The sequence below is a fragment of the Pieris napi genome, chromosome 3, assembly GCF_905475465.1.
Source record: "Pieris napi chromosome 3, ilPieNapi1.2, whole genome shotgun sequence".
NCBI lineage: Eukaryota > Metazoa > Arthropoda > Insecta > Lepidoptera > Pieridae > Pieris > Pieris napi.
This window is the reverse complement of record NC_062236.1, coordinates 5214448-5240261: the sequence shown is the minus strand read 5'-3', so window position 1 is coordinate 5240261 and position 25814 is coordinate 5214448. Positions and strand designations below refer to the sequence as shown.

Here is a 25814-nt window from a genome sequence, read left to right as displayed (position 1 = left end):
TAAATAAAGTATTTGTAGAAAACTGTGTCGTATCTTATCGGATGATCAAATACTTATCTTCATACTTGACACGAACTCAATTGTAACAAAAATATGTAGAAATCGAAAACTATCTATAAAAAGGACAAAATAGAAACATGAAAAAATTTATACGTGGGCGAGGCATTATTAAATACACTACCATAAATTATAGAAATAAACTAAGTCATTTACATACATTTTTATGTTATCTGCTAAAATAAAACTAAATTCAAAAAGGCTAGATGATAAGAGGTATAGCAGCAAAGCGATTATTATACTATCAGATCAGGGGTTGAGCGTGCGACTGTTAATTGTTAGGTCAGGTTGGGTTCGAATTCCAGTTGTGCACCAAGACGTTATTTGACCTTCATAGTACGAATGAGAACTCACTAAACATCGTGCCTCGTGAGGATACCAGCTCATATCTTAGAACATAAAATCAGCCATATGTATCAAGCAAAGAAACTTCTTTAGGTAAGGGGTAAACTAAAAAAAATATATCAAAGCAGATGCGCTAGATTGGTAATCTTGCGCATAATCTTAACATTATTTAAGTTCTATATATAATATAGGTTTTTATTTGGATCCAACATTTTTTTTTATGATAAAATTTGCAGGGGGTAAAAGATAGGCCCATATTCGTAATTACCAAGAAACATAACTGATAATTTATTGCGTATAAATCATATTAAGTACTTTTTCTAGGCGATAAGTAAATGGACAATTGCCAACGTGCATCCACAAAATGTTAACGAGCTATGTTTTACATAACCATTATGAGCTCCTGTAAAATTATAATACATATTATACTTGTTAAGTTTTCAAATAAACTTTTGTGCTACTTGTAACATAGACAATCTTATATCAATAAATTGTTTTAAGTGATGAAGGAATTAAGAATATTTACTTTTATAAATTTTGCTACAACTTTGTCTGTTTCATTTAAACATAAAATACCGCTCCAGCCATGGGATAAACATTTTTATTTATAGACAGCTTTGCAATTCTCTACTAAACCTTGAGTAACTATTAATAATAGTTAGACATATGGAAAAAGACATAGTGCTTCATCACTGAGCCATGAAGACGGACACGCCTTTACGAACTGACTGACTTCCTAACGATCTTCCAACCTAGTTCTTCGCGACTATTGTGTCAATATTATCTTGTATATTACAAAGTTGTTTATCGTAATATTATGTTACATGGGAAAACTTGTTTTTATATAATGTAAGTAAGTCAATGACGATTTTGATCATAATTTAAGTAATTGTGCTAAAATATAAATAATTTAAATTCAAATAATGTGTCTGTCACAATTTAACCAATTTAGAATGTCGTAATTATAAAATAGACTACATATAAGCGCTTTCTACTTCTATATAGATGGAATTATTGGTAAACGGTTAGTAGGTATTGCAAAATAGTATCTATTTATATCTTCAGCAATCCTGTCTATATCCGAGGGGAAAATGCACAGTTCCGCTGTAGCCCTCTAGAACTTATTACTAAGATCCTGGAGTCGTCGGTAGAGAATTTACCATTTAGCCTAGATATATTATAGACAACTGAATTTCTTAGTGTGGAATATATAGTAGCCGAGCACGGTTGCATCTTCTCTTTCGTTTTTTTTTGTTATAGCAAATTTAAATTAGTTTAGAAATATAGTTTTAGCTTCAACTTGTGTTTTTCGGCTTTTTTATGTGAAGTTGTACATACATTAAAACGTTTATAACTAACATTGTCTACAGTGCGAGTGAAAATTGGAAAGGTCTTAGGTCAAGGGAGCTATAGTGAAATGGAGGATAAAATTTATTTGTCTGGTGACCCGCTAATACTTGTGTCATATCATTGCATAATTCTCTCGAAGAAGTTGTCTCCTCAGTTTGTTTACTATCAATAAGATCGACAGTCGTATTGATTGTCTATGTCTTCATTGTAATACATGTGTGCTAGTTTTGTTAAAATGTGTTTTTTAAGTATTAAAATTTTCTATTTATTATCATTTTTTCACTTTCTTGTGAGTGACGGGAAATTTAGCCGGCCGAATATAGTTCTAATTGTTGCTGATGACTTGGTAAGTTATTAAATTTCTACGGATTATTTATTAAAATATTTAATATAAAAATATTTATAGAAATTACTACAACGAAATAATTTTAAAACAACATAGATGACAAATATATCATTTATTTTATAATAACAGCCAAAATAGTGTGATAATTAGCTAACAAATTTCAAAAGTGACAATAAGTCGAGAAAGTTTTTATTGTATAAACAAACCTATCCACTGTTTGCGTTTGAACTATAATTTGATTAGCATATGAATACGTATGAGTTCCCATAACCTGCCAATAGAGAATGGCAAACACATTTCTGCGTCTGTACTCGATAATTTTATGGGGTTAGTCGATTCCACTTAATCCTTCTGGCGCGCTTTTTTACCGAATCGTATATTATGTTATTTGGAAATAAAGGTTCTTTAGCTGGTAATCGACCCGAAATTCTTACATGAAACTTTGACGTGTATTCATAATTTAATTTGCAAAATATGTTTTTTTATAATGTATTACTTTTAGGGTTACCTACTCGTCAGAGTTTACTTTAATTTTGAGTAAAAATAAGAAAGCTGTTAAATTTTGTTTTTTTTTGTATTAGAAATGATAATGTTAACTTTTTCACGAGATGGCGTTGGTAATAGCTAATATTTGATGACTTTGAAAACTTTATATTTATAAAAATAAATATTTGGATAACACATTATGTGATTTGTGATTTTTTACAAATTATCTTTACGAGCAAATATTCCGGTATAATTCTTCTCCAGAATCTCTTAATGACTTAAATAGATTCTTTTTTAAAATCTTTTATAAAAACGTATTTCTTTTCGATAGGGTTGGGATGATGTCAGCTTCCATGGGTCCAATCAGTCTTTAACGCCTAATATTGACATGATGGCACTCACGGGTGTAGCGTTGGAACGCTACTACAGCCACTGTGTATGCACACCGTCGCGAACAGCCATGCTTAGTGGAAAATATGCTCACGTTGTAGGTAGGTGTAAAATAAGTAGTTCTACCCTCTGATATTTTTCTATTAGGTTTTATTTATCTAAAGTTCATTCTATCCCAAAAGTATTAAATAAGTTGGAATAGTGCGATGATTTGAAGTTTCGTTTAAGTTTTTATGAGAATCAGTAGCAGCAAACATTATGATATTTCAGGAATGCAAGGTTATCCCTTGACAAATGGAGAAGACAGAGGACTACCGCTGACGCATAAAATATTACCACAGTATTTCAAAGATTTAGGTTATGTCACACGACTGGTTGGGAAATGGCATCTTGGACATTCGAAGAAGAAATATTTACCAACACATCGCGGATTTGACAGCCATTTTGGTCATAGAGGCGGTTTTATCGATTACTATGAATATATATTGCAGGAGACTGTAAGTGAATAATTGATCTAAAACAAAAAGACATCTATTTCACTCATTAGTAAAGCGTGTTATTCGATTCACACGATAATTGACTGATATTGTGATTGCGTGACCATATCTAAAAACAATTTTCAGTTGAATGAACGGGTTTATCGAATATTTATGATTGTTTATAACAAATATATTAAAAGTGACATAGACTTATTAAAAAAGTTTGCTTCTCCAAATGTACAGCTAATATTTGTAAAAGCCGAACGGCGGCGTTTATCATATTTTTTTAAATAATAAAATAATTAAGAATATGACTTAATAGCAAAGTATGTGTAATTGTATTCATTTAATTGAGAAGGAAATATTAGTGAACTGTAAGCCTTAAATAGTCGAAGTATGTTTTGTCACGTCTAATTATTTGCAAAGAAAAAAGAGAGAGCCCGAGAGTAATAGTGTACAATATTTAATAGTCGTTATTTTGTACGATTAGGAAAGGTATTAAAACGGCACCCAATGAGGCATTATTACAGACATATTTAATACTTTTTAGCCATATTTTTTTCATAGACGCTTGTGACTTTCTACAAGTCCCAAAAACTATCAATAACTTTTTCTCCAGAATTCATGATTTCAATAAACTAAACGTTATGAACTAAGAAACGGTAGTTTGCAAATGTTTCCTTATGTGCCTTATTTTGGGTGAACCACTAAGCCTCAAAGGTGGTAAAGGTTACTAAATTAATAATAATATTACTTAATATATTTTATATATATTTTGTAGTGGTCTATAGGAGATGTCGCTGGCTTTGATTTATATAGAGATATGTCCCCAGCCTGGGACGCCAAAGGTTATGTCACCGACCTTTACAATGCGGAAGCCAAGTCAAGTGAGTATGGAATTATCGTTAGGTTTTGGTTCAAAGGTTTCTAATCAATCGATATCCTAATGATACTGTTTATTATTTGCACAGTTATAATTTACTTATGTAGGTAAGTCTTATAGGTAGTTTATAAACGAATTTGTTTATTGTAGATCAAAACGTATATTTTTAGTATTCATTTATATTCTAAATTTATTGCATAGGAAAAAATTAGCCCTTGTTGAAAGTTCAATACATTTTGGTACCTTTTGATAACTGAATCTGAAGCTAAAAGAATTAATAAAATTAATATTTAATTTAATTAATAAAATACTTTATGTTTATTAGTTTGAATGTTATACAAAATCGCCACTATAGTTTTACGCTCTTAAGAGACGCGACGATTCAATGTTTGATTCACGAAAAATGCTTTTAGGCCCGAAAATTAGACAAAGCGACTCGGATGCATATGCGCAAGATACTTTACTTTTTTCTATTTACAGTAATAAGCAATCACGATAAAGACAAGCCGCTATTTCTAATGGTAGCACACAACGCGCCCCACTCCGCTAACATGGGAGCGCAGTTACAGGCTCCGCCGGAAGCAGTGCGAGACATGCGATTTCTTGCCTCTCCACAAAGAAGGATATATGCCGGTACTGAATTAACCTCTTTATTAATAATAATTTATACGTATTGAACCCTTGTGCATTTAACCTCTTGCAAGAGCACCGACGTCATTGTATTTGATTAGATTAGGATGAATGACTAGAAACGCGGTTACGACCTTAACCTTTTTAATACCTTTTTATTTGGTCGTAAACAGAATACGATCATAGAAGAAAAAATAAGGCGATTTAATATGACTTTGTACCGAAAATAATATTGTAAAAGTAGTACTCAATAAAATAGTGATTGACAATATAAATGATTTTGGCAGTTATTTTTTTCTTCTTTCTTACAGGCATGGTTAAGAAATTAGATGACAGTGTCGGAGATATAGTAAAGGCACTGCATGTAAAAGGAATCTTAGATAACACGATAATCGTATTTATATCAGACAATGGTGGTGCAACGACAGGTGCTTCAGTCAATTATGCATCGAATTATCCACTAAGAGGTATTAAGTTCACTCCATTTGAAGGAGGTATTAGAGTTAATGGATTGATATGGAGCAAGAATTTGACTAAAACTAATCATATATGGAAAGGATATATGCATGTATCCGATTGGATGCCTACATTAATAAAAGCAGCTGGTGCAACTCCACCAGAGGATATTGATGGCATTGAACTATGGGATAGTATCATCTCTAATAAGTCCTCCAAACGCAATGTTATATTCGAAATCGATGACTACAGTGGATTCGCTGCTATCATTGAGGACGAGTTTAAATTAGTAACGGGAACAATTGTGACTGAACATTGTAATCACCAAGGAAGAGAACTAAGAGGACTCACTTGTGATCCTCCCACATATAGAAAAGCTCTTACCGAGAGTGCTGTATATTCCGTCATAACTGAAATGGGTATTCCTTTTAAATTAAACGATACAAAGTTGAGGGAGTATATGAAAATTGACTGTCCAGAGAATGATAATAGGGAAATTTGTTATCCGGATAAAGGTACTTAGCCCATTTTATCTCTAACATTGTGTTGAAGACAAAGGAATTTGCAAAAGAGTACATTAATGAAAAATATTGTCTTTTCAGATAAACGGTGTCTGTTTAACATAGAGCAGGATCCTTGCGAAACACAGGATTTATCAAGCACTTATCCCGATGTCGCTGATAGATTGTACTCCCGTTTACAAGACGAGATTAAAAGGACAATTCCGAGGAAAGTGCCGCTCCACAGAGACTTGAGAGCTGCGCCAAGTTTGCATAATTACACATGGACGATATGGGCTGACGGAATCGCATCTGAGTAAAGTTTAGTTAGCAGCTTAGAGAGGTGTTTAGTAACGTTGTGGAACATTTTAATGACAGTATGCTCTAAATTATTATTTATTTGCTTAATGTACATTGAAAATCTTTAATTTATCAGACATTATTAAGTAGTGATTGGAAAATAGATTCTATTAAGTAAGAGGATTTTTTTATATGAATTAATAACTATTCTGTATATTGTAAATAGTAATTAACCAAAGAATAACCTTCTTTGTTGAATATTTTATATGTATTTAGATGACGTGGGTCTGTAAAACGTAAAGGCAATTAATTATAAACTTCTGACAATATCAAAAATATTCGCGGAATTGTCACTGATCTTGAAACATTTTAAAGCGACCTCATATAGTTTATGTCCGTTTCAATATCTAAAATACACTCGTTATCTATAAAAAAAAGGGTGCGTGTACTTATGTACGCGCGTAAGAAGTTATACTTCTTTGGCATTATTAAAAATAGTTTTTGATTACATGCAAATAATTACTTACAATTAAAAAATCAAAGACTGGAAAAGGAGTCATTATAGTCAATAAAGTTCTGTTTACATTTGAAAAATTAAATAAATAAATATTTATTATTATTCTCTTACATTAAGTGTAACATACATTCTATTATTATTCGAATGTTGTTTTTAAATTATGTCCAATGCCGTAGCATCTTCCGTGGGCAACTTCATTCTGTTAATTTTGTGTCACGGTGCGCGCGCATCGTAAAATTTCACTGTCATCAATTTTTCATATGCGCCTAAAGAATTATAACTTCAAAAAGTACAGTTGACAAGCGTGTTTTGTTTTATATCTAATAAAAGTTAAGAAAGATCCGGGGTGAAACTATTTATTTGCTTTCTACATATCAACTATTAATCACGTCCTAGAAATATAATTATCCCCATGCAGCGTTCATTAAATTGTAAATGGTATAGGAATGGCGAGTCATCTGAAAATAAAGTTTCTTTACTCACAAAAATATTCTATACTCAAACTATTTACATGAAGGACCTTACCTCGGCAAATGTGTCAAGACAAATGGGGTAAAATATTGTACGGATAACGAGCGGCATTGTAGTCCTGGTCAACATGAATAATATCGTTTTTCTGTTTTTTATGTTTGCATTATGCTCCCAGCCGCTTGAATATATTGCCTCTCGCATTTTTCCACTCTGTTATAAACAATTATTTTATTCATACCTGGTTACTACATAAAGTCATAATGCATATGTTGTGTTTAGGTATAGGAGATCTCAGATTACAAGCATATGTAACGTTTGATTTTAATTACGACGATACGAAAGGTAATAAACGACTAATAAAACTTAACAAACAGTGTAACAAACGTTATGGTTCGAAACTAATGGATGTAGTTTATGTTTACTTAGTCGTTGTTTATTTTTATTACGAATTAATCAAAAATTAAACAATATTTTTCCTATTATCACAAATTAATATTAAGAACTATGAATAAAATCTTCACGCAGTATCTATATTTCTTTAATTGTGATAAGCATAAGATTTACAAGGTGAGACTATGTGAGAGCAGTTCTATGCTTGCGGCCCTGCGTGCGACTCCCATCCTGAGAATGTAGGTTCGAGCCCCGGCTGTGCTTTGGATTTTCTGTCGATGTGCACACTTAACACTTGCTCGTAAGTAAAACATTTTGAGGAAACCGGCATGCCTCAGGGCATAGACTCAAAACGTCGATTACGTGTGTCAGGCGCAGAAGGCTGATCGCCTACTTGTCTAATACAAAAAACAAATGATCACGAAATGCTAAACGTGGTTAAAGGCCACTTTTGACAATAGGTAAGATACAACATTTAAAAATTACGGTGGTACGGCAGAGAACTCAAGATTTTGTCACTGTTGCATGATAGTGTACTGTGCGAGAAAGAATTGTTGTTCCTGGTACTATCTACCAGACTGACGCTTATATTTAATTAGCGCCTGACTAGCATCTATGTTTCATATTATCAAGTTTTTCAATATAAAACAAATGAATATTGTTTATGATAAAGTATATACATCTCACCTTGTCCATGAGCATATCACTGTAGTAGCACGGAATATAAAAATGTAGAATAGCTCCAATAAAGAAGAAAACGAACTCCAAATTGAATTCACGATTTTTCAGAGACTAAAAAAGTGCTTTGTTAGTAAGTATACATATCTTTTAAAAAGAATCTTAAATCTTACTTACCTGAATGATTTGAAAAAAAGCAAATGGTATTAAAAATGTTGTTGTTTTTAAGTTGTATTCATATTGCACGGTGAATATATTTTGGACGGTTTTCAAAAAACTGAAAAAGAGAACTTTCCTCAGTAATTAATAAAATATAAATATACAATAAATAAAAATGTGTTAAAAACAAGTTACTATATAATATAAATATTCCAGTAGTTTTTAGAAAATATTTATCGTTCAGTTGTGTTGACTGAAACGAAGTTCTTACCTATATATTGACTGCAGCTTTATATTTATGCTTCTCAAATTTTCTTTTATATCCGCCTCATTTTGAGAGAATAAATGCGTAATTCGTTGGCTTAATAATTGAAGCTGGCCACACATGTGCAACATAAATATAGGAACAAGAGGATCAAATGCTACGTACATGGTCCCAGCGAAACAATCAAACGGAAATATCAAAAGAAAAAGCAATAAATAAATCTTAGGTTCGTACTTAAGAGCATTAATAACATCAGGATAATTCATATCAAATATAGGAACTAGTTTAAATTCTCCCCTGTAACTGTGATATGCCATTAAAACTATAGCCTTAATAGGAAACATCATGCTAGCGCCCGCAGCAATAACTATCCAGATTTTGCAAATGTCCTTCCCCTTTTGAGCGTAGTCCAAAATGATAGTTTTATCGTCGTTGTTAAATTGCTTCGCTTCCTCATAATCGTTCTGTACGATTTGAATTAAATTTACAAGAGATTCTCGGTGATGTATTAGTATAAAAAACTTGATTATCACAGAGGTGGAAACTATTACAATTATTCCGTTCTTTACCACTTCACCATAGTCTTCGTCCGGGAAATCGCGCAAAATCATAGAGTAAAGAAGGAAAAACAAGCAAACAATGCTGACGAAATACGAAAAAAAAACTTGGATTTTGCACAACACACTACGTTTTCCATACGGCCAGGATCTATTGCATCTCATTGCCAACGTTGTGATTTTAAATTCTTTATCGAAAATCAAATTTAAGTCGCTCATTTTGACGGCGATGGCGATTATGAATAATATGTCGTACGAATAGCATTTTTATATGGATCTTAATGCGCCTGAGAATTCATGGATGTCTTTGACATTGCTACTATACTTATGATAAAATACAGTGAAATATTTTGATTTATGAATGTAAAGTGTTTTTCATAATTAAAGTTACAATGAGATATTTATTGTAAGTATACTCGAAGTTTGTAACGGGATTAGGATGTAAGGATACAAAATGGGAATTCTGAGGCGTTTTGAATACAAGAATGTGTAACTGAAACTCTGCAAAAACTCGGAAATGCATACATAACATAATTTCCTTCGTGTTTAAGGGATTCAGATTTGAGATAGTGTTAAGTATGACAACGTGTGATAAATATCTATATATAATATATTTATATATTTAGATGATATACGGGAGTCAATCTTCGCACAAAGATTCAACTCTGAATCTTAGTGGCCGACTTATTTCGGGTAGTAATTGAGCACCCCCTTGCCTTAAAGGTTTAAAACAGATACAAAATATTGTCTCCCATATTCGAGAGTTTTCTGCAAATTTAAACATAATGCAGTTGGAGACGTACAAATCATGTTTTTTGAATTAAAAATCTAAATATAAATTGCACGGACATTATGTAGAAAGCTTTAGTACAACGATAATACGTGGTTGGCGAACAATTCCATAAAGGGTACACATCAACACTGCTGGTTCTGACACCTGACAAGTGACAGCTACTCGGTAAGCGAAATTACAGCGCAATCGAATTTCTTCCACTCACCAATCAGCAATCAATTATCACTACATAATATAGCACTTTAGACCGTCGATTGATTGTTTAATACAGATTTTATATTTAAAAATACTTACACGTGCTCATGGGCTTAAGACGGTACGTGCTTACAGCGTGATTGTTCTGGGTTTGACACAAAACATATAAAATGTGATATAGTTTAATCTACTTGGGCATTATTATAAAACGTGTACCATACTTACCACGTTTGTTACCCTGATTACGATGTTACTTCTCTGCAAAACAATCGTAACCATGGCAATGAACTTTTGTATTCAAATATAGAGAAAAGAAAATAAAAGTACTAGGCACTAAGTAATATTAGATTTAAAAAAAGTGCGTGCGTACAAAGTAGGTACACATGTCAGAAGTGAAACTTCTTTGGCAAATAAATTTTTAACTCTTGTTCATATTTATACAAATCTAAAACTTTAGATTTCCAAGACTTAGAGGGAGGGAAAAAAGAAGATATGTTAGGAATTTTATTGTCATGAAAATATTAAGTGTCGAAAATGAATACAAATAATAAATTTATTTCTTCGATAATAAAAACACATGGCATTTTAATTTACAATTCGTCATTTGAGATTTCAATAAATTATTTTGGACAAATAAATTGCATAAATACTAATTTATAAAATAATTTTAATAATAGAAATTCTATAAGGTAATTCAGCTTTCTAACTCGCTCTCAATCGCTCTCTCCCTTTTCTTCGACAACAACGCTGCACATCTTCGTGACGTTCCGTAAAAATTTTACCCTCATGCGCCTAAAGATGCTTCACTTCAATAATATAGAACAGTGATTCCCAAAGTGGTCTATATCGACCCCTAGGGGTCTATGACAACCTGCAAGGGGATTGACTACGTCAGCATTTGGGGGTCCATGAAATAAAAAATGGGGGTCCACGATAGTGGATCTCAACACATACACTGATAGTACCTATTTACTTACATCATACTATCTTATAATATCAAAACATATAAATTACAAACAAACAGATACAAAATTTTATTTTGAGTAGTTTTAATTTAAATTCAATTAATAAATGTATAAATTAACATGTGTTTTTACTTTAAGTTTTTAACACTAAACTTCACTACAGTTAGAAATTTACAGGAAATCAATATCAGGTAAGTAGGGGGTCTACCCGACACAAAAAAGTTTGGGGAACTCTGATATAGAAGGTAGAGGCGACTCGATTATAAAAAAATACTTAATATTCTAAAGCAAGGTCCAGTGGAAAGGACTTGCAAATAATTAAGTTTTATTTAGTCCTTTTGAATTTACAAGAAGCTATTAAGAAAATTAAACGTTTCGTGTCGTTTAAGTCTACTTCAGGGTAATTTGCCAAGCTTTCAACGGCTTAATATATAATGTTTAGGGTTAAATATTAGAAGTCCCTAAGCCTTAAGTCATGCCAAGTGACGAATTTTACTTAAGTGTATGTAGTAGATATACTTTAATAAATATAGGGAATACGATTAAATAAATATAAGGTATACGATTAAATATTACAGTAAAATCTAAAATAAAAAATGATGTGTTTTGTCTTAATACCCACGAATTAATATATAAGGCATAACAGGAGTACTTTAGGAGACATTTTATTGTGATTTCATTTATTATACTAAAAAAAATTTTTTTTTATATAACGGGGAACAATCGGACAGTAGGCTGATGTTAAGTGATACCGGTGCCCATGGACACTCACATTGGCTCGCACTTGCGTGACCGACCTGATAAGAATTGGTACGTATCCATAAATATAATATAAATTTATCTGAATATCATAAAATCCTTACATTCTGTTTATCACTATGTACGAAACCACCGTAAAATTATGACTATTTCATCATTAGAACATAACCCATAATTTATTCATTGTTTTCATAATTTGCAGAACACAATATACATTTTTTAATATGTACGCGCACAAAATTTTAATTTTTACTTCAACATGAATACTCGTGACGAATTACGCTTCGAGAAAATATTTAAAACCATGTTAAAAGCAATGAGGTTAAACAAAACTCATCCAAACATACCACGAGACAAGAAATGGTTCTTGAAATTCATTATTATGTATGGAACATTCATGCTTGGTGTCAGTTTCGCCACATATAGTACATTTTTCCACGATTTGAAGGATAAAAACTTTAGTCAAGCTTGTTATCACGGAGTCTTAATTGTTATTTTTACTGTCGTCTCTTTATATCACATTGTCATGGGGTGGCATCGATTTCACTTTCAAGATTTAATAAATCAAATGAAAGAAGACTATGATCTGGCCAAACGCTTTGCAATTGAAGACTACAATGTAGTATTAGATTATGCTAAAAGAGGTAAAATGATTATGCACATTTGGTTGGCTGTGGGGTTATCTTGTGTTACTGTACATCAGCTAAGTGCGATTTTACCAATGGTTCACAATGCGGCAATGACGGGAAAGTTTCAATGTGTTCATCTGTATAATATAACCTATCCTGGAGATTTGGAGCATTGGAAAAATGAAACATCGGTGTGTTTATCACTGTTTGCACTATTTACTTATGGTTATATGTATGCAGTTATAATGTATATAGCTGGTCCGGCGTTGGGACCCATATTAATGTTACACGGATGTGGTCAGCTGGAGTTAGTGAGACGAAGAATTGCGAATACATATTCTAATAGAAACAAGGGTTTTGAGGTTCAAAATCTCAAATTGGCTGCTAAACATCTCTCCATGACATATAAGTATATTGTTTCTGATTTAGTTTGAGATACATATATAAATTTGTAATTAATTTATCGTGTTTTTTAGTTTTATGAAAAAAACAAATGAGAGCTTGCAAATGTTTCACGAAATCATTTTTAAGGCTGTGATCGTTATTTTGCCGATTCTTTTTTATCAACTTAAGGAGGTAAGTCATATTCTTTTTCAAGGCGTACATAAAATTGGACTAATGTTGCTAATCTTGGGTTTTAGGGTAATACAAATCGAGAAATGAACATTGAAATTATAGGATTCGCATTTGGAGCCTCATTATTATGTGGGCTTCCTTGTTACTACGGCGATATGCTTTTGGAAAAGGTGAAATTATTTATTTACACTTTATACAAAAACATACATATAAAAAAATATTCCCTTATGAGGCAGAATTTACGTTATAATTGTCGTTAAATATGCAGATATAAAAAGTAGCTTTACGAGAACTTTAGCTCTTAGATCCACGTAGGTAATTCTAGAACCTTTAAAACAATCGATTTTATTTTAAGTTCAGCTTTATTTTATTTCAGACCAATGATATCAAAATGGCTCTATATTCATGTGGTTGGGAGCATCACGTAGAAAGAGAACCACGAACGTTAATATTATTATTGATGATCCGCGTGGACCTGCCAGTTGGCTTAAGCACTATGTTTCTCGATATCTGCCTTGAACAATTAACTGACGTAGGTTTTTAATCAACACAAAATTAATTAATTCATATTGGTAACTTTGATATTTAAAAAGGAAGATCTTATTTACATGTATTATCAGTAGCCAAATTAAGAGCAGACAGTATTTTCAGTTTCTAAAGGTTTCTTTGGTTACTTAATTTTAAAATATATGTGGAGGGAACTACAGAGGAGTTTATTAGAAGAAAGTGGAAAATAAGAAAATGTTAGTGCATTACGCAGTTTAGTAATGTTGCAGTAAAGATATCAGTAATAGAATAAAAATAAAGTAATTAAATAATTTAAACCATAAATAGTAACATGGCACATTACTTGTATGAATTATGCTCAAAATGTATTTTTTCAGATTTATCGACAAGCTTATGCTCTCTTTAATCTTTTAATTGCTGTTTTGGACTAGACCCGTTTTGATAACATGCAAATAACAAAACATATTTAGGAATCGTTACATATTTGGAACAAAAATGTTATAAAAATATAATTTTAAAAGAATAAGTATTTTATAGCAAAACTCTTTTTACTATATAAATCAAAATCGTTGAATTAAGTCCAGGCAAAACGGATCATCAGGCGAAGATTTATTACAGAGTATTGTAATTTTAATTGCTATAAATTGGAATAATCATGAAATGTACTTCTAATGCAATATTAAACAAACTATAATTATTTTGTATAAATAATAAATTAAATAGTCTCGCAATCCTCATGTGCACTTAGTACATACTCGTATCTATTTGTATAAGACGTATATTATATAATAGGAAGAACGTTTAACAAAAATTACAGTGTATAAAAATCGTCAGGCGTTTTGATTTTTCATTGCGTCGAACATGTTTAAAATAAGATGCCGCTCCCAGCACTTTGCAATCTTTTAACGCTGACACACTATCATAACATTAGGCGTAGACGGCTTGACCTATTTGACTGGTTCTGTCTTATAACGTATTACGTGAATTATAGGGTTCATCAACTTTGTCAAATAACAGTCGCACTCATTTAGTTAAACCTACTTCGAGGATTAGATAGATATATTTTGTTCACTATTGCAAATCTAATGGCTCAAAGCCGGTGGAAGTATTTATTTACTACACACAGCTCAAGTATGCATATATAACATTAATCCATCACAAATTGTGTCATTGTTTTGAACCGAGTTTCAAGGGAAGTTAAATCAGTTGTTAATCTTATCATAATATGTAATCTCTCTATGTTAATCATAACATAAAGCAAGGGCACGTGGGTCGCGACCGTTAGATCACAAAAACAACTTTTTAAGATTATATTGGAAATAGATGACTTAAAAATATTATAGATGTAAAAAAACGAAAAGGTTTCATATCTCCACTTTTAAACTGAGATTATTTTATTGATGGCCATATATTAAACGGATTAAAAAGAGCATTTAAAATCACACCAACTCCGACCGGGAGTTAATGTTTAATTAAAAGTCCAATCGGTTGTAATAATTAACATCTGATGCCGAACACTTATCGGTAGCAACTGGCAACTACCACAATGACAACGGGCATGCATTTTTCTTGAATTAAATCGAGAACCAAAAATGTGTATATATATTTTAAATTAACGGCATTTGAGTTTTTCATCGAGGACCTTTCAATTCTTTCAATTTCACTATTTTATTATATCAAGTCATTTGCAGCGTCATCCAAATCGAGAAACCTAAAGTTAGCAAAAAGTTAAGTACGATGTAAGAAGTACCACAGACGCTTGCTTATCATGATATACTTCTTTTCCATTGTCTGAAAGAAAAGGTCGCATTCGCATACACCTAAACGTAATTCAAGGATTCCTGAAAACATTCTTGACCGAGGATGTCATTCTGCGAATGTTTACCCTGCAAACAAAGCGGTCAAGATGTTACTGCTTTTAGACAAAGAAATAAAAGGAGACACTTGTGCCTTTCTTTTAGTCCAACCTTATATTAGATACAGCCTACAAAGCCGAACCAATAATTAGTATTAAATTATGTAGCGTTTAGTTGTGGTCCATTCCAAAACGCGGGAGCCCGGCCCATTTAAAACAAATCCTGCTTATTAAGACATCTAGATTCTTTTATAATTAACTTGTATTTTATCACATATCTCATTAAGTTAATTCTACTCTAACTACTTGCAGCGAATGGCATGTTTTTAATTTGTTAGTATATTATAAGGTTGCTAACCTCAGTACCATCGATCGGAACCCCTTCATGGGTAAAGGACTTCTCCAGCTTTTTCCAACTAACTCTGTCCATGGCTTTCTTTCTGCATTCGCTTCCCGCTACCGCTTCTATTTCTTCTATCCACCTTTTTTGGGGCGCCCTCTTCTCCTTCTTCCCCTTGGTCCTTTCCATATAGTTGTATTTAAAGTCCACATTTTATCTGAATTAATATTAATCTTAATCAAAATTCAAATTAATCTTAATATTAGTTTTAATACAAACCACAGCGGTTTCCTAATGTAACATATTGTGATTGTATTAGGTATATTATTTTGTAAAATACAGAAATAAAACAAAAAAAAACTGTGTATCTTGCCATATGCCCGCTCTTTGCCACTTCTGGCTTCCATTGCTTTCTGGCGTTCTAATAGTTCGGTTTTTATTTATGTGTTGACAACACATAAATAAAAACCGAACAACACAGTGTTGTATGTCCATGTTTGGCAGCAGTAGGTAAGATACAAGCGTCCAAACAATTTTCTTTAGGTGAAGTGAAATTGCCCTTTTAAGATGTCCTTCAGAAACTTTTTCCAGACGAAAACTATCGTCAACTTATTAAAGAATTTATAATTTTTATAGAGAGACTAATAACAATAGCGTATATTAATTTAATGATAATAATTTTGCGATTGTATAGTACCTTCGCAGCTTTCCTTACTTTTGTATTCGTTCAGCTGCTGAGCAAGCCGGTCTTGAAATTATCGGCAAAATAAATTGGGTTTTTTGTAATTATGTGCCATTAATAGATTAAAGTAATATGTTTATTCCAACATCATTTTGGTGAGTATTCTTGTTTTAATTTTAATAATTATAAAAGCTAAAGGAAATGATTTGTTTCACTTAAGAAAGTAATACTGACATTTGTGAGATTTAAATTATTAGTTTTTATAGTTTTTCAATTTTATTAAATTAAAAAAAAAATTTGAATATAGATAACTCGTTGGGTAAGAGTAACATATCATATCATAGTCATATCTAATTAACAGGGTTTAATTGTATTCAATCACGAAACAGAGAAACAATGGGTTGTAATTTCGTTTCAAAGCCTTGGACTTCATGTAAATCACCACTGAATCGTAGTTAACTGATAACACCTGTTTTAATAATTGGATAAATTAGTAATCCTAGATTTTTTAATACTATTTATTGGCTGTTTCTTTCCTAATTCAGTGCTCATAAGTAAAGACCAACGTTCCAAGTATTCTGTCAGTCTAAATAAATTTAAATCATGCTTCAATTGTTCCTGTAAACAGTATGTATCAAACGATACAGTTTCAATTATCTATTTAATTAATATGTTAAATACATTTGCATTCGTAATGTATTTCGAGTAAGTAAAAAGTTGTATTACTTACTCTCTTATAATCTTTATAAAGCTATAATATATTAAACCGATTAAGATTACGTACATGTCGTCGCCTTCATAATAAATTTTACTAAACAAATAATAGTATAGGAAATGTAAGTAAAGTTCATACGTCTTGGGTTATGTTTTTTTAATAATTAATGTGAGGTTGCAGGCAATGGTGGCTGCTTTTGGGGATTATATCGGTGTCAGCGAACGATGTTAGCCAACCACATATACTTTTTATAATGGCTGATGATATGGTAAGTAACATGGGATTTATTTCCTTTTAAACTATTGTATCGTAACGAAATATTGCGGCTGGGAAAATATACGGAAGACTGAAGGAAATATTGGTTGTAAATAATATTAATACAACAAACCCAAATATGGGTTGGTCTCAGATTGTAGGTGATCTGGCCTCTGATTCGATTCGATTTTGGTTCTAAAACGTGTTCCGTAACCGTAAGAGCGCTTTTTATTGCGCACATAGATAAAAATTAGTAAAAACATTGAAATAGTATCACAAAAATCCCACTACTTCTATTTAATATAATCTCGCATACAAATATTTGGTATTCATTTAATATAATAGCGTGAATAAGCTTATAATAATTATAAGCCCTTTATAGCTTAATCGTTTACATTACGTATATTTTATCAAGATTATAATGCATTTTATTATTTTAAGGATATAATAAATTATAATATGATGTTATTTATTTACGATAGTCATAACTTTACATATATAAAACTATATAAATAGAAATAAAATTAATATTTACACCACAGATTAGATTATAAAGTTGCAATACATATCTCGCGTACAATAATATCACAAGTGTCACAGTCGCCTAATATCCGTTCTCTTGAAATGTAGGCCACAGTTTTCTATGGTAAATTGAAGTTTAATTAATAGAATGTACGACTCTGTTAAATTACCACTTTTGGTACGATCAGCAAAATAGACAATTGTTTTGTGTAAAACATGTTTTCACGGAAATAAAATTTTGTACAGGTAGTATTGTCTTAAAACCGACACACAGTAGTAATAGTGTTAGTTAATTATAAATGTTGATAGTATATGTTTATCTAGTAACGAAACAATAAGCATATAAATTATAGCATAATAGCGTACCTACGTGCCTTATATTTATGGCGAAATATTTTGCAAAATATATGCTTTAACTCGGGTTTTTCTTATGGGTAAAACTACTACATTTTAATTACCAGAACGTCAATTATTAAATGTAAAAAAAAAATTAATACATCACAATTGATATTAAAAAAAGCATCAATAAAAAATTTCTATTCCGCAAGTAAAATAACAGTGTATGATTTAACTAAAAATTTATTATAAAATGCGAGTCTTGCAAATATGACTATTGGAGCATTTAGGGAAACAAATTAGTTTCAGATCTATACTTGAAAGTAAAGATATCAAAGTATATTGTGCTTTGTGATTGATTCTCTACATTCTAATTACTACGAAATTTGTTTGTGACATAAGATCGGAGATATTAATTTTTCAACTCATTCTTTTGTTAAAAACACTATGTTGTAATAAAGTCCCGTAACCTCGTAACCTGGGGTATGAAGCAGTCATGTTTACACCTGCGTTCTTGATACATTTTATAACTGCATGTAACTAGAGTAATTAAAGTTTCATCGGGAATGGAATCCAGTACCTATGTCGGTACTCGCTCTACGCCATATAATTGATGATTAAACGAACTTACCTGTAACTTGTAAGTGAAGCTCTATCATAATTATACGAAGAGCATTGTCCGAAGATGTAGTAATTATTTACACACGTATGTTAATATTTTTACTCATTTAAAAAAATGAAGGTAATGTTGAAATGATCCTGCTCTTGCCTGCCCTACCGACGATCGTTATTTAGTTCTGCCTTGCGAGTAACTTACTTTTCGAACTCTTACAGCGGTTTTCACAGCGGCGGTCGCGCTCAAATCAGTCGTGTTACAGAATCGCAAGGCAGAGCGTAGAACATATTGTTTTACATATTATAAACAATAAAGTCACAACAATTAAAACATTGTTTTTAATTGGTGAGCAAGAGGGTAACCATTTGTAAATCTTTGGTAAGTGAAAGGGTGGGTGGGATTCAAATCTCACAGATCACATGTAGATCTTGATTGATGTTATTTTGCAGGAATATGAACTTACATACTCGTAATAGTTATATGTATAAGTACACGATAAATTAAATACTTAATTAATAACTTGTATCTAGTTTAAACCCGTTCTTAAATGTGTATCATTGCTGATGCTGATAAAAATGCTTTGTATGTCTTTATAAATTTATTTAAAACTTTTAGTTTTAATATAAATCTATTCTTGCCGTTTGGTTTCGGAATCAAAAATACTAGAGATATAAACTGTCCTTCGCAAGGCTTACATTCCGAAATGGCGCCAATAGAGAGAAGGTCATTTATAGATTGTTCGAATTGGCTTTGTTCAGTCTCTGAATATAGTTTACTTTTAGGAACATCACCTTGGACCACTGGGCTGAAAATGGTATCTTATAACCTTTTATCCGCGATAATATAGTTGTATCACGAATAATAAGTGACCATTGTTTATAAAAGATGTATATACTACCAGCGGACTGTTCCGGTGCAGGTGTTAGCAGTGAGCGCGAGCTGGCGCGGAGCTGGCGGCGAGGGCGGCGGCGGCGCTGGATGTGACGACTGTCTGTAATAGTTTTCGGGCCGCGTGCTGTGAGCAACTGCCTTTATCCTCGATGCCCTTTCTGCCCTTCCGAATTGTGATTCGGGAGAGGAACTTGCCAGTATAAATTCTTTTTGCCCTTTTCTGAGTTTGTTGCGTGCTTGTAGATTGTTTGAAATCTGCGCGAGATTTAGATATGACTTTCGTTGCTTTCAAAGTGTCAGCTAATCCCTGACTGAATAGGTCCACCTTTGTTGCTTGAATTTGTTCTTTTAGATCTTTTATAAGGTTAGGTTATAATTAATACTACGAGTATAATATAGTATGGAATGTTTACGAGGACACATTTAAGTAAATATATTTTGTTTCAGGATAATAAAATATACGTGTTCATTTTAAAGTTTATCATTGCAAACGTACTACAGTTACAATTACATCCGTACACGCCTTTCACTACTTCTTCTATTTTAGGGCCACAATGATGTTTCATATCACGGCTCGGACCAAATCTCCACACCTAACCTTGACGCTCTCGCCACTCGTGGTACAATTTTAAAGCAGTACTACAGCGAAGCAATATGTACACCTGCTAGGACCGCGCTTCTCACAGGAAAATACCCCATGAGAACGGGTATGTTAAATATTAATCATGAAAGCCTACGCATAAAGTCCCTAAAAACCTCACTAGCATATGCGGCAGACTGTCAACGTCTGTTTTAATATCTAAGACGACATCTATGTTTGTCTCAGCTAACTTTTTAACGGGCAGGATCTGATGCTAAGTATATTAATTCAAATAATGATTTTGTTAGAAATTATGTAAATATACACAGCAACAATAATCTACCAGACAATGGCAAGGGTTGTTGAAACCTACAACAACTGTTAAAGAATTTCTTCTTTGCCTTTGTACCTGCTTAACGTAAAATAGTTTATCTGTATCAACAACATAGCAGAATATTATTTTGAAAGCATGTTTCAGGAATGCAGGGTGCTCCTTTGGCAAACTCAGAAGATCGAGGTATTCCACTGACTGAGAAGCTGTTGCCGGCTCATTTGAAGGATACAGGATATGAGACGCATTTGGTTGGGAAATGGCATCTTGGAATGGCGAGCAAACAACTTTTGCCACAGTATCGAGGTTATGACAGCCATTATGGATTGCGCGGAGGAGGCATCGATTATTTGTCATACCATAGTGTGCAGCCGGTGACTAGTCAATATGTTTAATAACTATTCTAATAGTTAGCCATAAATGTCTATTAGTTCACATTCATTATATTTCATTATTCACTATATTATCATTTCAGGGGCCTGACGGTACACTTTTGTCTGGTTTGGATTTCTTCGACAACGATATACCCCAAATAACTGAAGAGCGATATGTTGTGGACGCTCTAACAGATAGAGCTGTTGAAAGTAAGTAAACAAGTTAATAAATCACTAAAATACAATAACGAATTTGTTAACAGCTTTGGAAATAAATTAATAGCGTAGATTTATAATGTAAAATATATAGCAATTATAAAGGCGGCTGTGTACATAATTGATATGTTTGCGATGTCTGACTAAAAGTGTAGAATTTTAATCGTAAATAAATAACTTTAACTTTTAAAAAAAAAAATTGAATATTTTTTTATAATTATTAATGATATTACATCATAATAGTAGTATTAACTGGGTTTAACTTTTTTATATTTCGCCTTATAACACTTACCAGTGTTAAATTCAATTCGTAAACGAGCTTTAAAAAAGCAGTTTAGGATTATTTCTATCGACTTATTGCTCTATTCAGTCTGTAATCTTTAAATATTTATTTAAAAGGAAACAAATCGTATTTGTAATATTATAATTGCATTAAAATATAATGTATTAGTACTTCAAAATTCGCATTTATCAGTGATATTAATATAGTTATAACACTCCGCTCGCTTAACAAACTCCACAATTATGGTATTTTAAATATATTCTATTTCAGTTATATTTGGCCATAATTCGTCCACACCACTCTTTCTTCACTATACTTCGTGTGCGCCACACGCGGGTAATGCTGGCGGAGCTTTGCAACCACCTCTATACAAAAAGCTTGGCAGCAGACACGTTGCTAACTCAGATAGACGACTTTATGCAGGTAAGGCCTATGTTTATCTAACCGTGGAAAGAATTATTCAAATTAGTCCAATAATTTTGAAGCCTATTCAATGGAAACAAACGATAAATCTTTGGTCTTTATAATATTAGTGTAGATAATTATGTTTTTGTATAAAGTACAATCCTAGTATAATCAAGTATGACAACTTCATTCAATGATTACAGTCTGATGACATTTCAGAGGTTGTACGACATCTTGACTACAGTGTGGGACGACTTGTCCGGGCGTTGGCTGATAAAGGCATTCTTCATAATACGCTTATCGTATTCGTGTCTGATAATGGTGCTCCCACTACAGGAATATACAGTAATTGGGGAGTCAATTTGCCCTTTAGGGGCCGGAAACAAACTCCCTGGGAGGGAGGGGTAAGAGTTCCAGCCTTCATTTGGCATGCGGGCTTGAAACCAAACGTTTGGGATGGTCTTATGCATATTTCTGATTGGATGCCAACATTACTCGCAGCTGCTGGCAGAAAGAAGTTCGATGAAAAGATTGACGGAATTAACCAATGGCCTTCAATATTACGAGGACAACAATCTCCAAGAAAAGAAGTGTTGGTTACTGTTGAAGATAGAGATAATGGATACGCAGCTTTACGCATGGGTGATTACAAACTGTTGATTGGCAATTTCACCGGAGTTGCGAACGCTTACTATGGAGCTGAATTCTTGGCAAATAAAGAAACGCCGCCAGATTTTTACGACTCGTTGGCGTCGTCTGAAGTTGCTAAAGTGTTTTCAACTTTAGGAATTACTTTCGACTATGGGGACGTTATCGCTACGAGGAAAGCCGCTGTGGTGAAGCAAATAGACACGGTTAAAGATCAAGTCCCTTGTATACCAACACCAAGTTAGTACTCGTACTTCCTTAGATTTACATAAATCTTTTATTTTATATACCTATTTCTATTAAGAAATTACGATTTTTCTTAAAACGCAGTCCTGTAATCCTCCATTGGGTAAGTTTCTGTAATTTTTCTGGAAATCGAACTCAAGACCCTAGTGCACTCAGTGACTCAGTGCAGTTGACCTACTAAATTACCGAAGCAGTTTCTAAGCAGATGAATGGACAAAATATATTTCATTACAAAAAATAAAACTTCGGACTCCATTTGTTTCCCATTTTGTATAAAAATTCATTAGGTTTAGTTACAATACAAATAATAAATTACGTATTTGACACAAGAGAGAATATATTTTTCAACAGCCGGCAACGCACTCATGAGCCTTCTGGCAATGTCCATGTATCAATTAACATGAGGTGAGCCTCCAGCCCGTTTGCCTCGTGTACATACGACGTAATTATTTATTTATCTATTTTTCTGTATCGTTATCTTATAATAGATGTATAACATTATTTATATCATTATAGCCCGCGGTTGCCTCTACAACCTTAAAAAGGATCCAGCAGAGAGTCACGACTTATGGCTTCGAGGGCAGAAAATCGTTTCCTTGATGACTATGCGCCTGAATTCTCTCTGGTCTCAAATGGTTAGACGAGGCCCAACCAAATTAAACATAGACGCAAATCCAGCTAGTCATAACTATATTTGGTTGACGTGGCTCAACAATGTCACCCAAGAGAGCCCTCTCAACGAGAAAGTTTTTTTTAAGGATGCACCACCGTTCACCGTCGGCTGTTAGTGTGCGAATAACTGACATAATTTCTTGTGTGTCGTACAAATAAGGAGTGTGCTTCAATAGTTCTGTATCGAAATTTTAAAGATGACGAAAATAGTTCATATATTTCTTATTCGTACAAATAAATAGAGGTCATAATAATTGTTATTTTTATATAAAAGTATCATCAGTGTAGCAGGCATTTTTTGTATTATGTAAAATCTGTAGCACTAATCAAAGTTCTTTTAAAAATTATGCCTTAAACGTGAAATGATTTTTAAAATTACGTTTGTTATGCTAGTAACATGACACATTACTTGTATGAATTATACTCAAAATGTATTTTTTTCATGTTTATTGACAAGCTTATGCTCTTAAAGAAAAACTTTTTAACCGGATTAAAGTTATGTATTATTATAAGTTTAAAATTATTTAACATAATTCTAAATTTATCCGATTCGCGTGCTTTACAGCGTGCGTGGTCACGGTGACTGAAGACAAAAGGTGTTGAATGTCAAAAAGTATCACAGCTGTAGAGAAAGTTGCATTATCTATATTTATTGCCCCGGAGTTGGTATCGACTAAAAGATGGAGGGTGTTGGCAAAAATTGCGTTTTTTGATTTCAATGGCTTCGCGTACCAATCTTGGGAAGAATCTTTTCTAGAAAAGAATCGTTACAAATGTATTTGGAACGACAAAATTATCAAAATATAATTTTAAAAGAATAAGTATTTCATATGAAAACTCTTTTTATTATATTAAACAAAATGGTTGAATTAAGTCCAGGCAAAACGGATCATCAGGCGAAGATTTATTACAGAGTATTGTAATTTTAATTGCTATTGATTTGAATAATCATGTAATGTACTTGTAATGTTATATTAAACAAACTATATTTTTTGTATCAATAATAAATATACATATTCTCGTAATCCTCACGTAAACTAGTACATACTCGTTTAAAAAAATTACAGTATATAAAAATCGTCAGGCGTTTGATTTTTCATTGCGTTTCAATATGTTTAAAATAGTATCCGCTCCCAGCACTTTGCAATCTTTTATCGCTGACTCACTGACATAACATTAGGCGTAGACGGCTTGACCTATTTGACATGGTCTGTCTTATTACGTATAACGTGAATTATAGGGTTCATCAACTTTGTCAAATAACAGTCGCACTCATTTAATTACCTACAACACCTACCGGAATTAAAACGACAATTGGTATGCATTTTTCTTAAATTAACTCGAGTACTAAAAATATATTTTTAAACGCCTGCCTTAGGTAATAAAATAACCGGCATTTGAAAGATATTTTTCAAAAACACTAAGTTATTGATAGTGTCATTTCGATATCTTCAACTCGCATTACTCGTTCCTATTCTTTAAATAGTTTAGTTTCAATTTCACCATTTTATTATATATATTATATATTTGCAGCGTCATCCAAATCGAGAAACCTAAAGTAAGCAGAAAGCTAAGTACGATGTAAGAAGTACCATAGAAGCTTGAATATCATGATGTACTTCTTTTCCATTGTCTGAAAGAAAAGATCGCATTCGCATACACCGACACGTAATTCAAGGATTCCTGAAAACACTCTTGATCTAGGATGTCATTCTGCGAATGTTTACCCTACAAGCAAAGCGGTCAAGATGTTACTGCTTTTATAAGATTAAGAAATAAAAGGAGATACTTTTGGCTTTCTTTTAGTAACGTAGTTAGAGAGGTAGGTTATCTATAGTAAAGAAATGATTTTCCACATATTCGATACAGCGTACAAAGCCGAACCAATAATTAGTAATAAATTGTATAGTCGTTTAGTTGTGGTCCATTCCAAAGCGCGGGAATCCTATTTAAAACAAATCATGCTAATTAATAAGACTTCTAGATTCTTTTATAATTAACTTGTATTTTATCACATATCTCATTAAGTAAATTCTACTCTAACTACTTGCAGCGAATGGCATGTTTTTAATTTGTTAGTATATTATAAGGTTGCTAACCTTCAGTACCGTCGATCGGAACCCCTTCACGGGTAAAGGGCTTCTCCAGCTTTTTCCAACTGACT

At 32.5% G+C, this 25814-nt stretch overlaps 3 protein-coding genes across 5 annotated transcripts; 2 read left to right on the top strand and 1 right to left on the bottom strand.

The window, feature by feature from the left end:
• Positions 1-622: 622 nt before the first annotated feature.
• Positions 623-24196, top strand: LOC125063264 (arylsulfatase B-like). Of its 3 annotated transcripts, none has more exons than XM_047669622.1 (8): positions 623-2098; positions 17456-17543; positions 20443-20602; positions 20954-21180; positions 21282-21390; positions 21950-22102; positions 22304-22972; positions 23495-24196. In XM_047669622.1, exons 1-8 carry the CDS (start codon positions 2091-2093, stop codon positions 23764-23766), a joined length of 1686 nt encoding a protein of 561 aa, XP_047525578.1. In that variant the 5' UTR covers positions 623-2090; the 3' UTR covers positions 23767-24196. The 3 variants fall into 3 exon arrangements, with proteins under 3 accessions (XP_047525578.1, XP_047525579.1, XP_047525576.1); XM_047669620.1 differs by lacking the exon at positions 623-2098 and adding an exon at positions 16589-16715; XM_047669623.1 differs by lacking the exons at positions 17456-17543; positions 20443-20602; positions 20954-21180; ... (2 more) ...; positions 22304-22972; positions 23495-24196 and adding exons at positions 2916-3075; positions 3245-3471; positions 4235-4340; ... (1 more) ...; positions 5278-5937; positions 6025-6738.
• Positions 7144-9478, bottom strand: LOC125063266. Its single transcript, XM_047669625.1, has 5 exons — positions 8709-9478; positions 8456-8555; positions 8288-8392; positions 7265-7420; positions 7144-7197 (listed from the first exon to the last, which is right to left on the bottom strand). The coding sequence occupies exons 1-5, from the start codon at positions 9476-9478 to the stop codon at positions 7144-7146; spliced, it is 1185 nt and encodes a 394-aa protein (XP_047525581.1).
• LOC125063267 lies at positions 13043-14497 on the top strand. The gene is made up of 3 exons (XM_047669626.1): positions 13043-13346; positions 13553-13708; positions 14061-14497. The coding sequence occupies exons 1-3, from the start codon at positions 13260-13262 to the stop codon at positions 14112-14114; spliced, it is 297 nt and encodes a 98-aa protein (XP_047525582.1). The 5' UTR covers positions 13043-13259; the 3' UTR covers positions 14115-14497.
• Positions 24197-25814: the final 1618 nt, after the last annotated feature.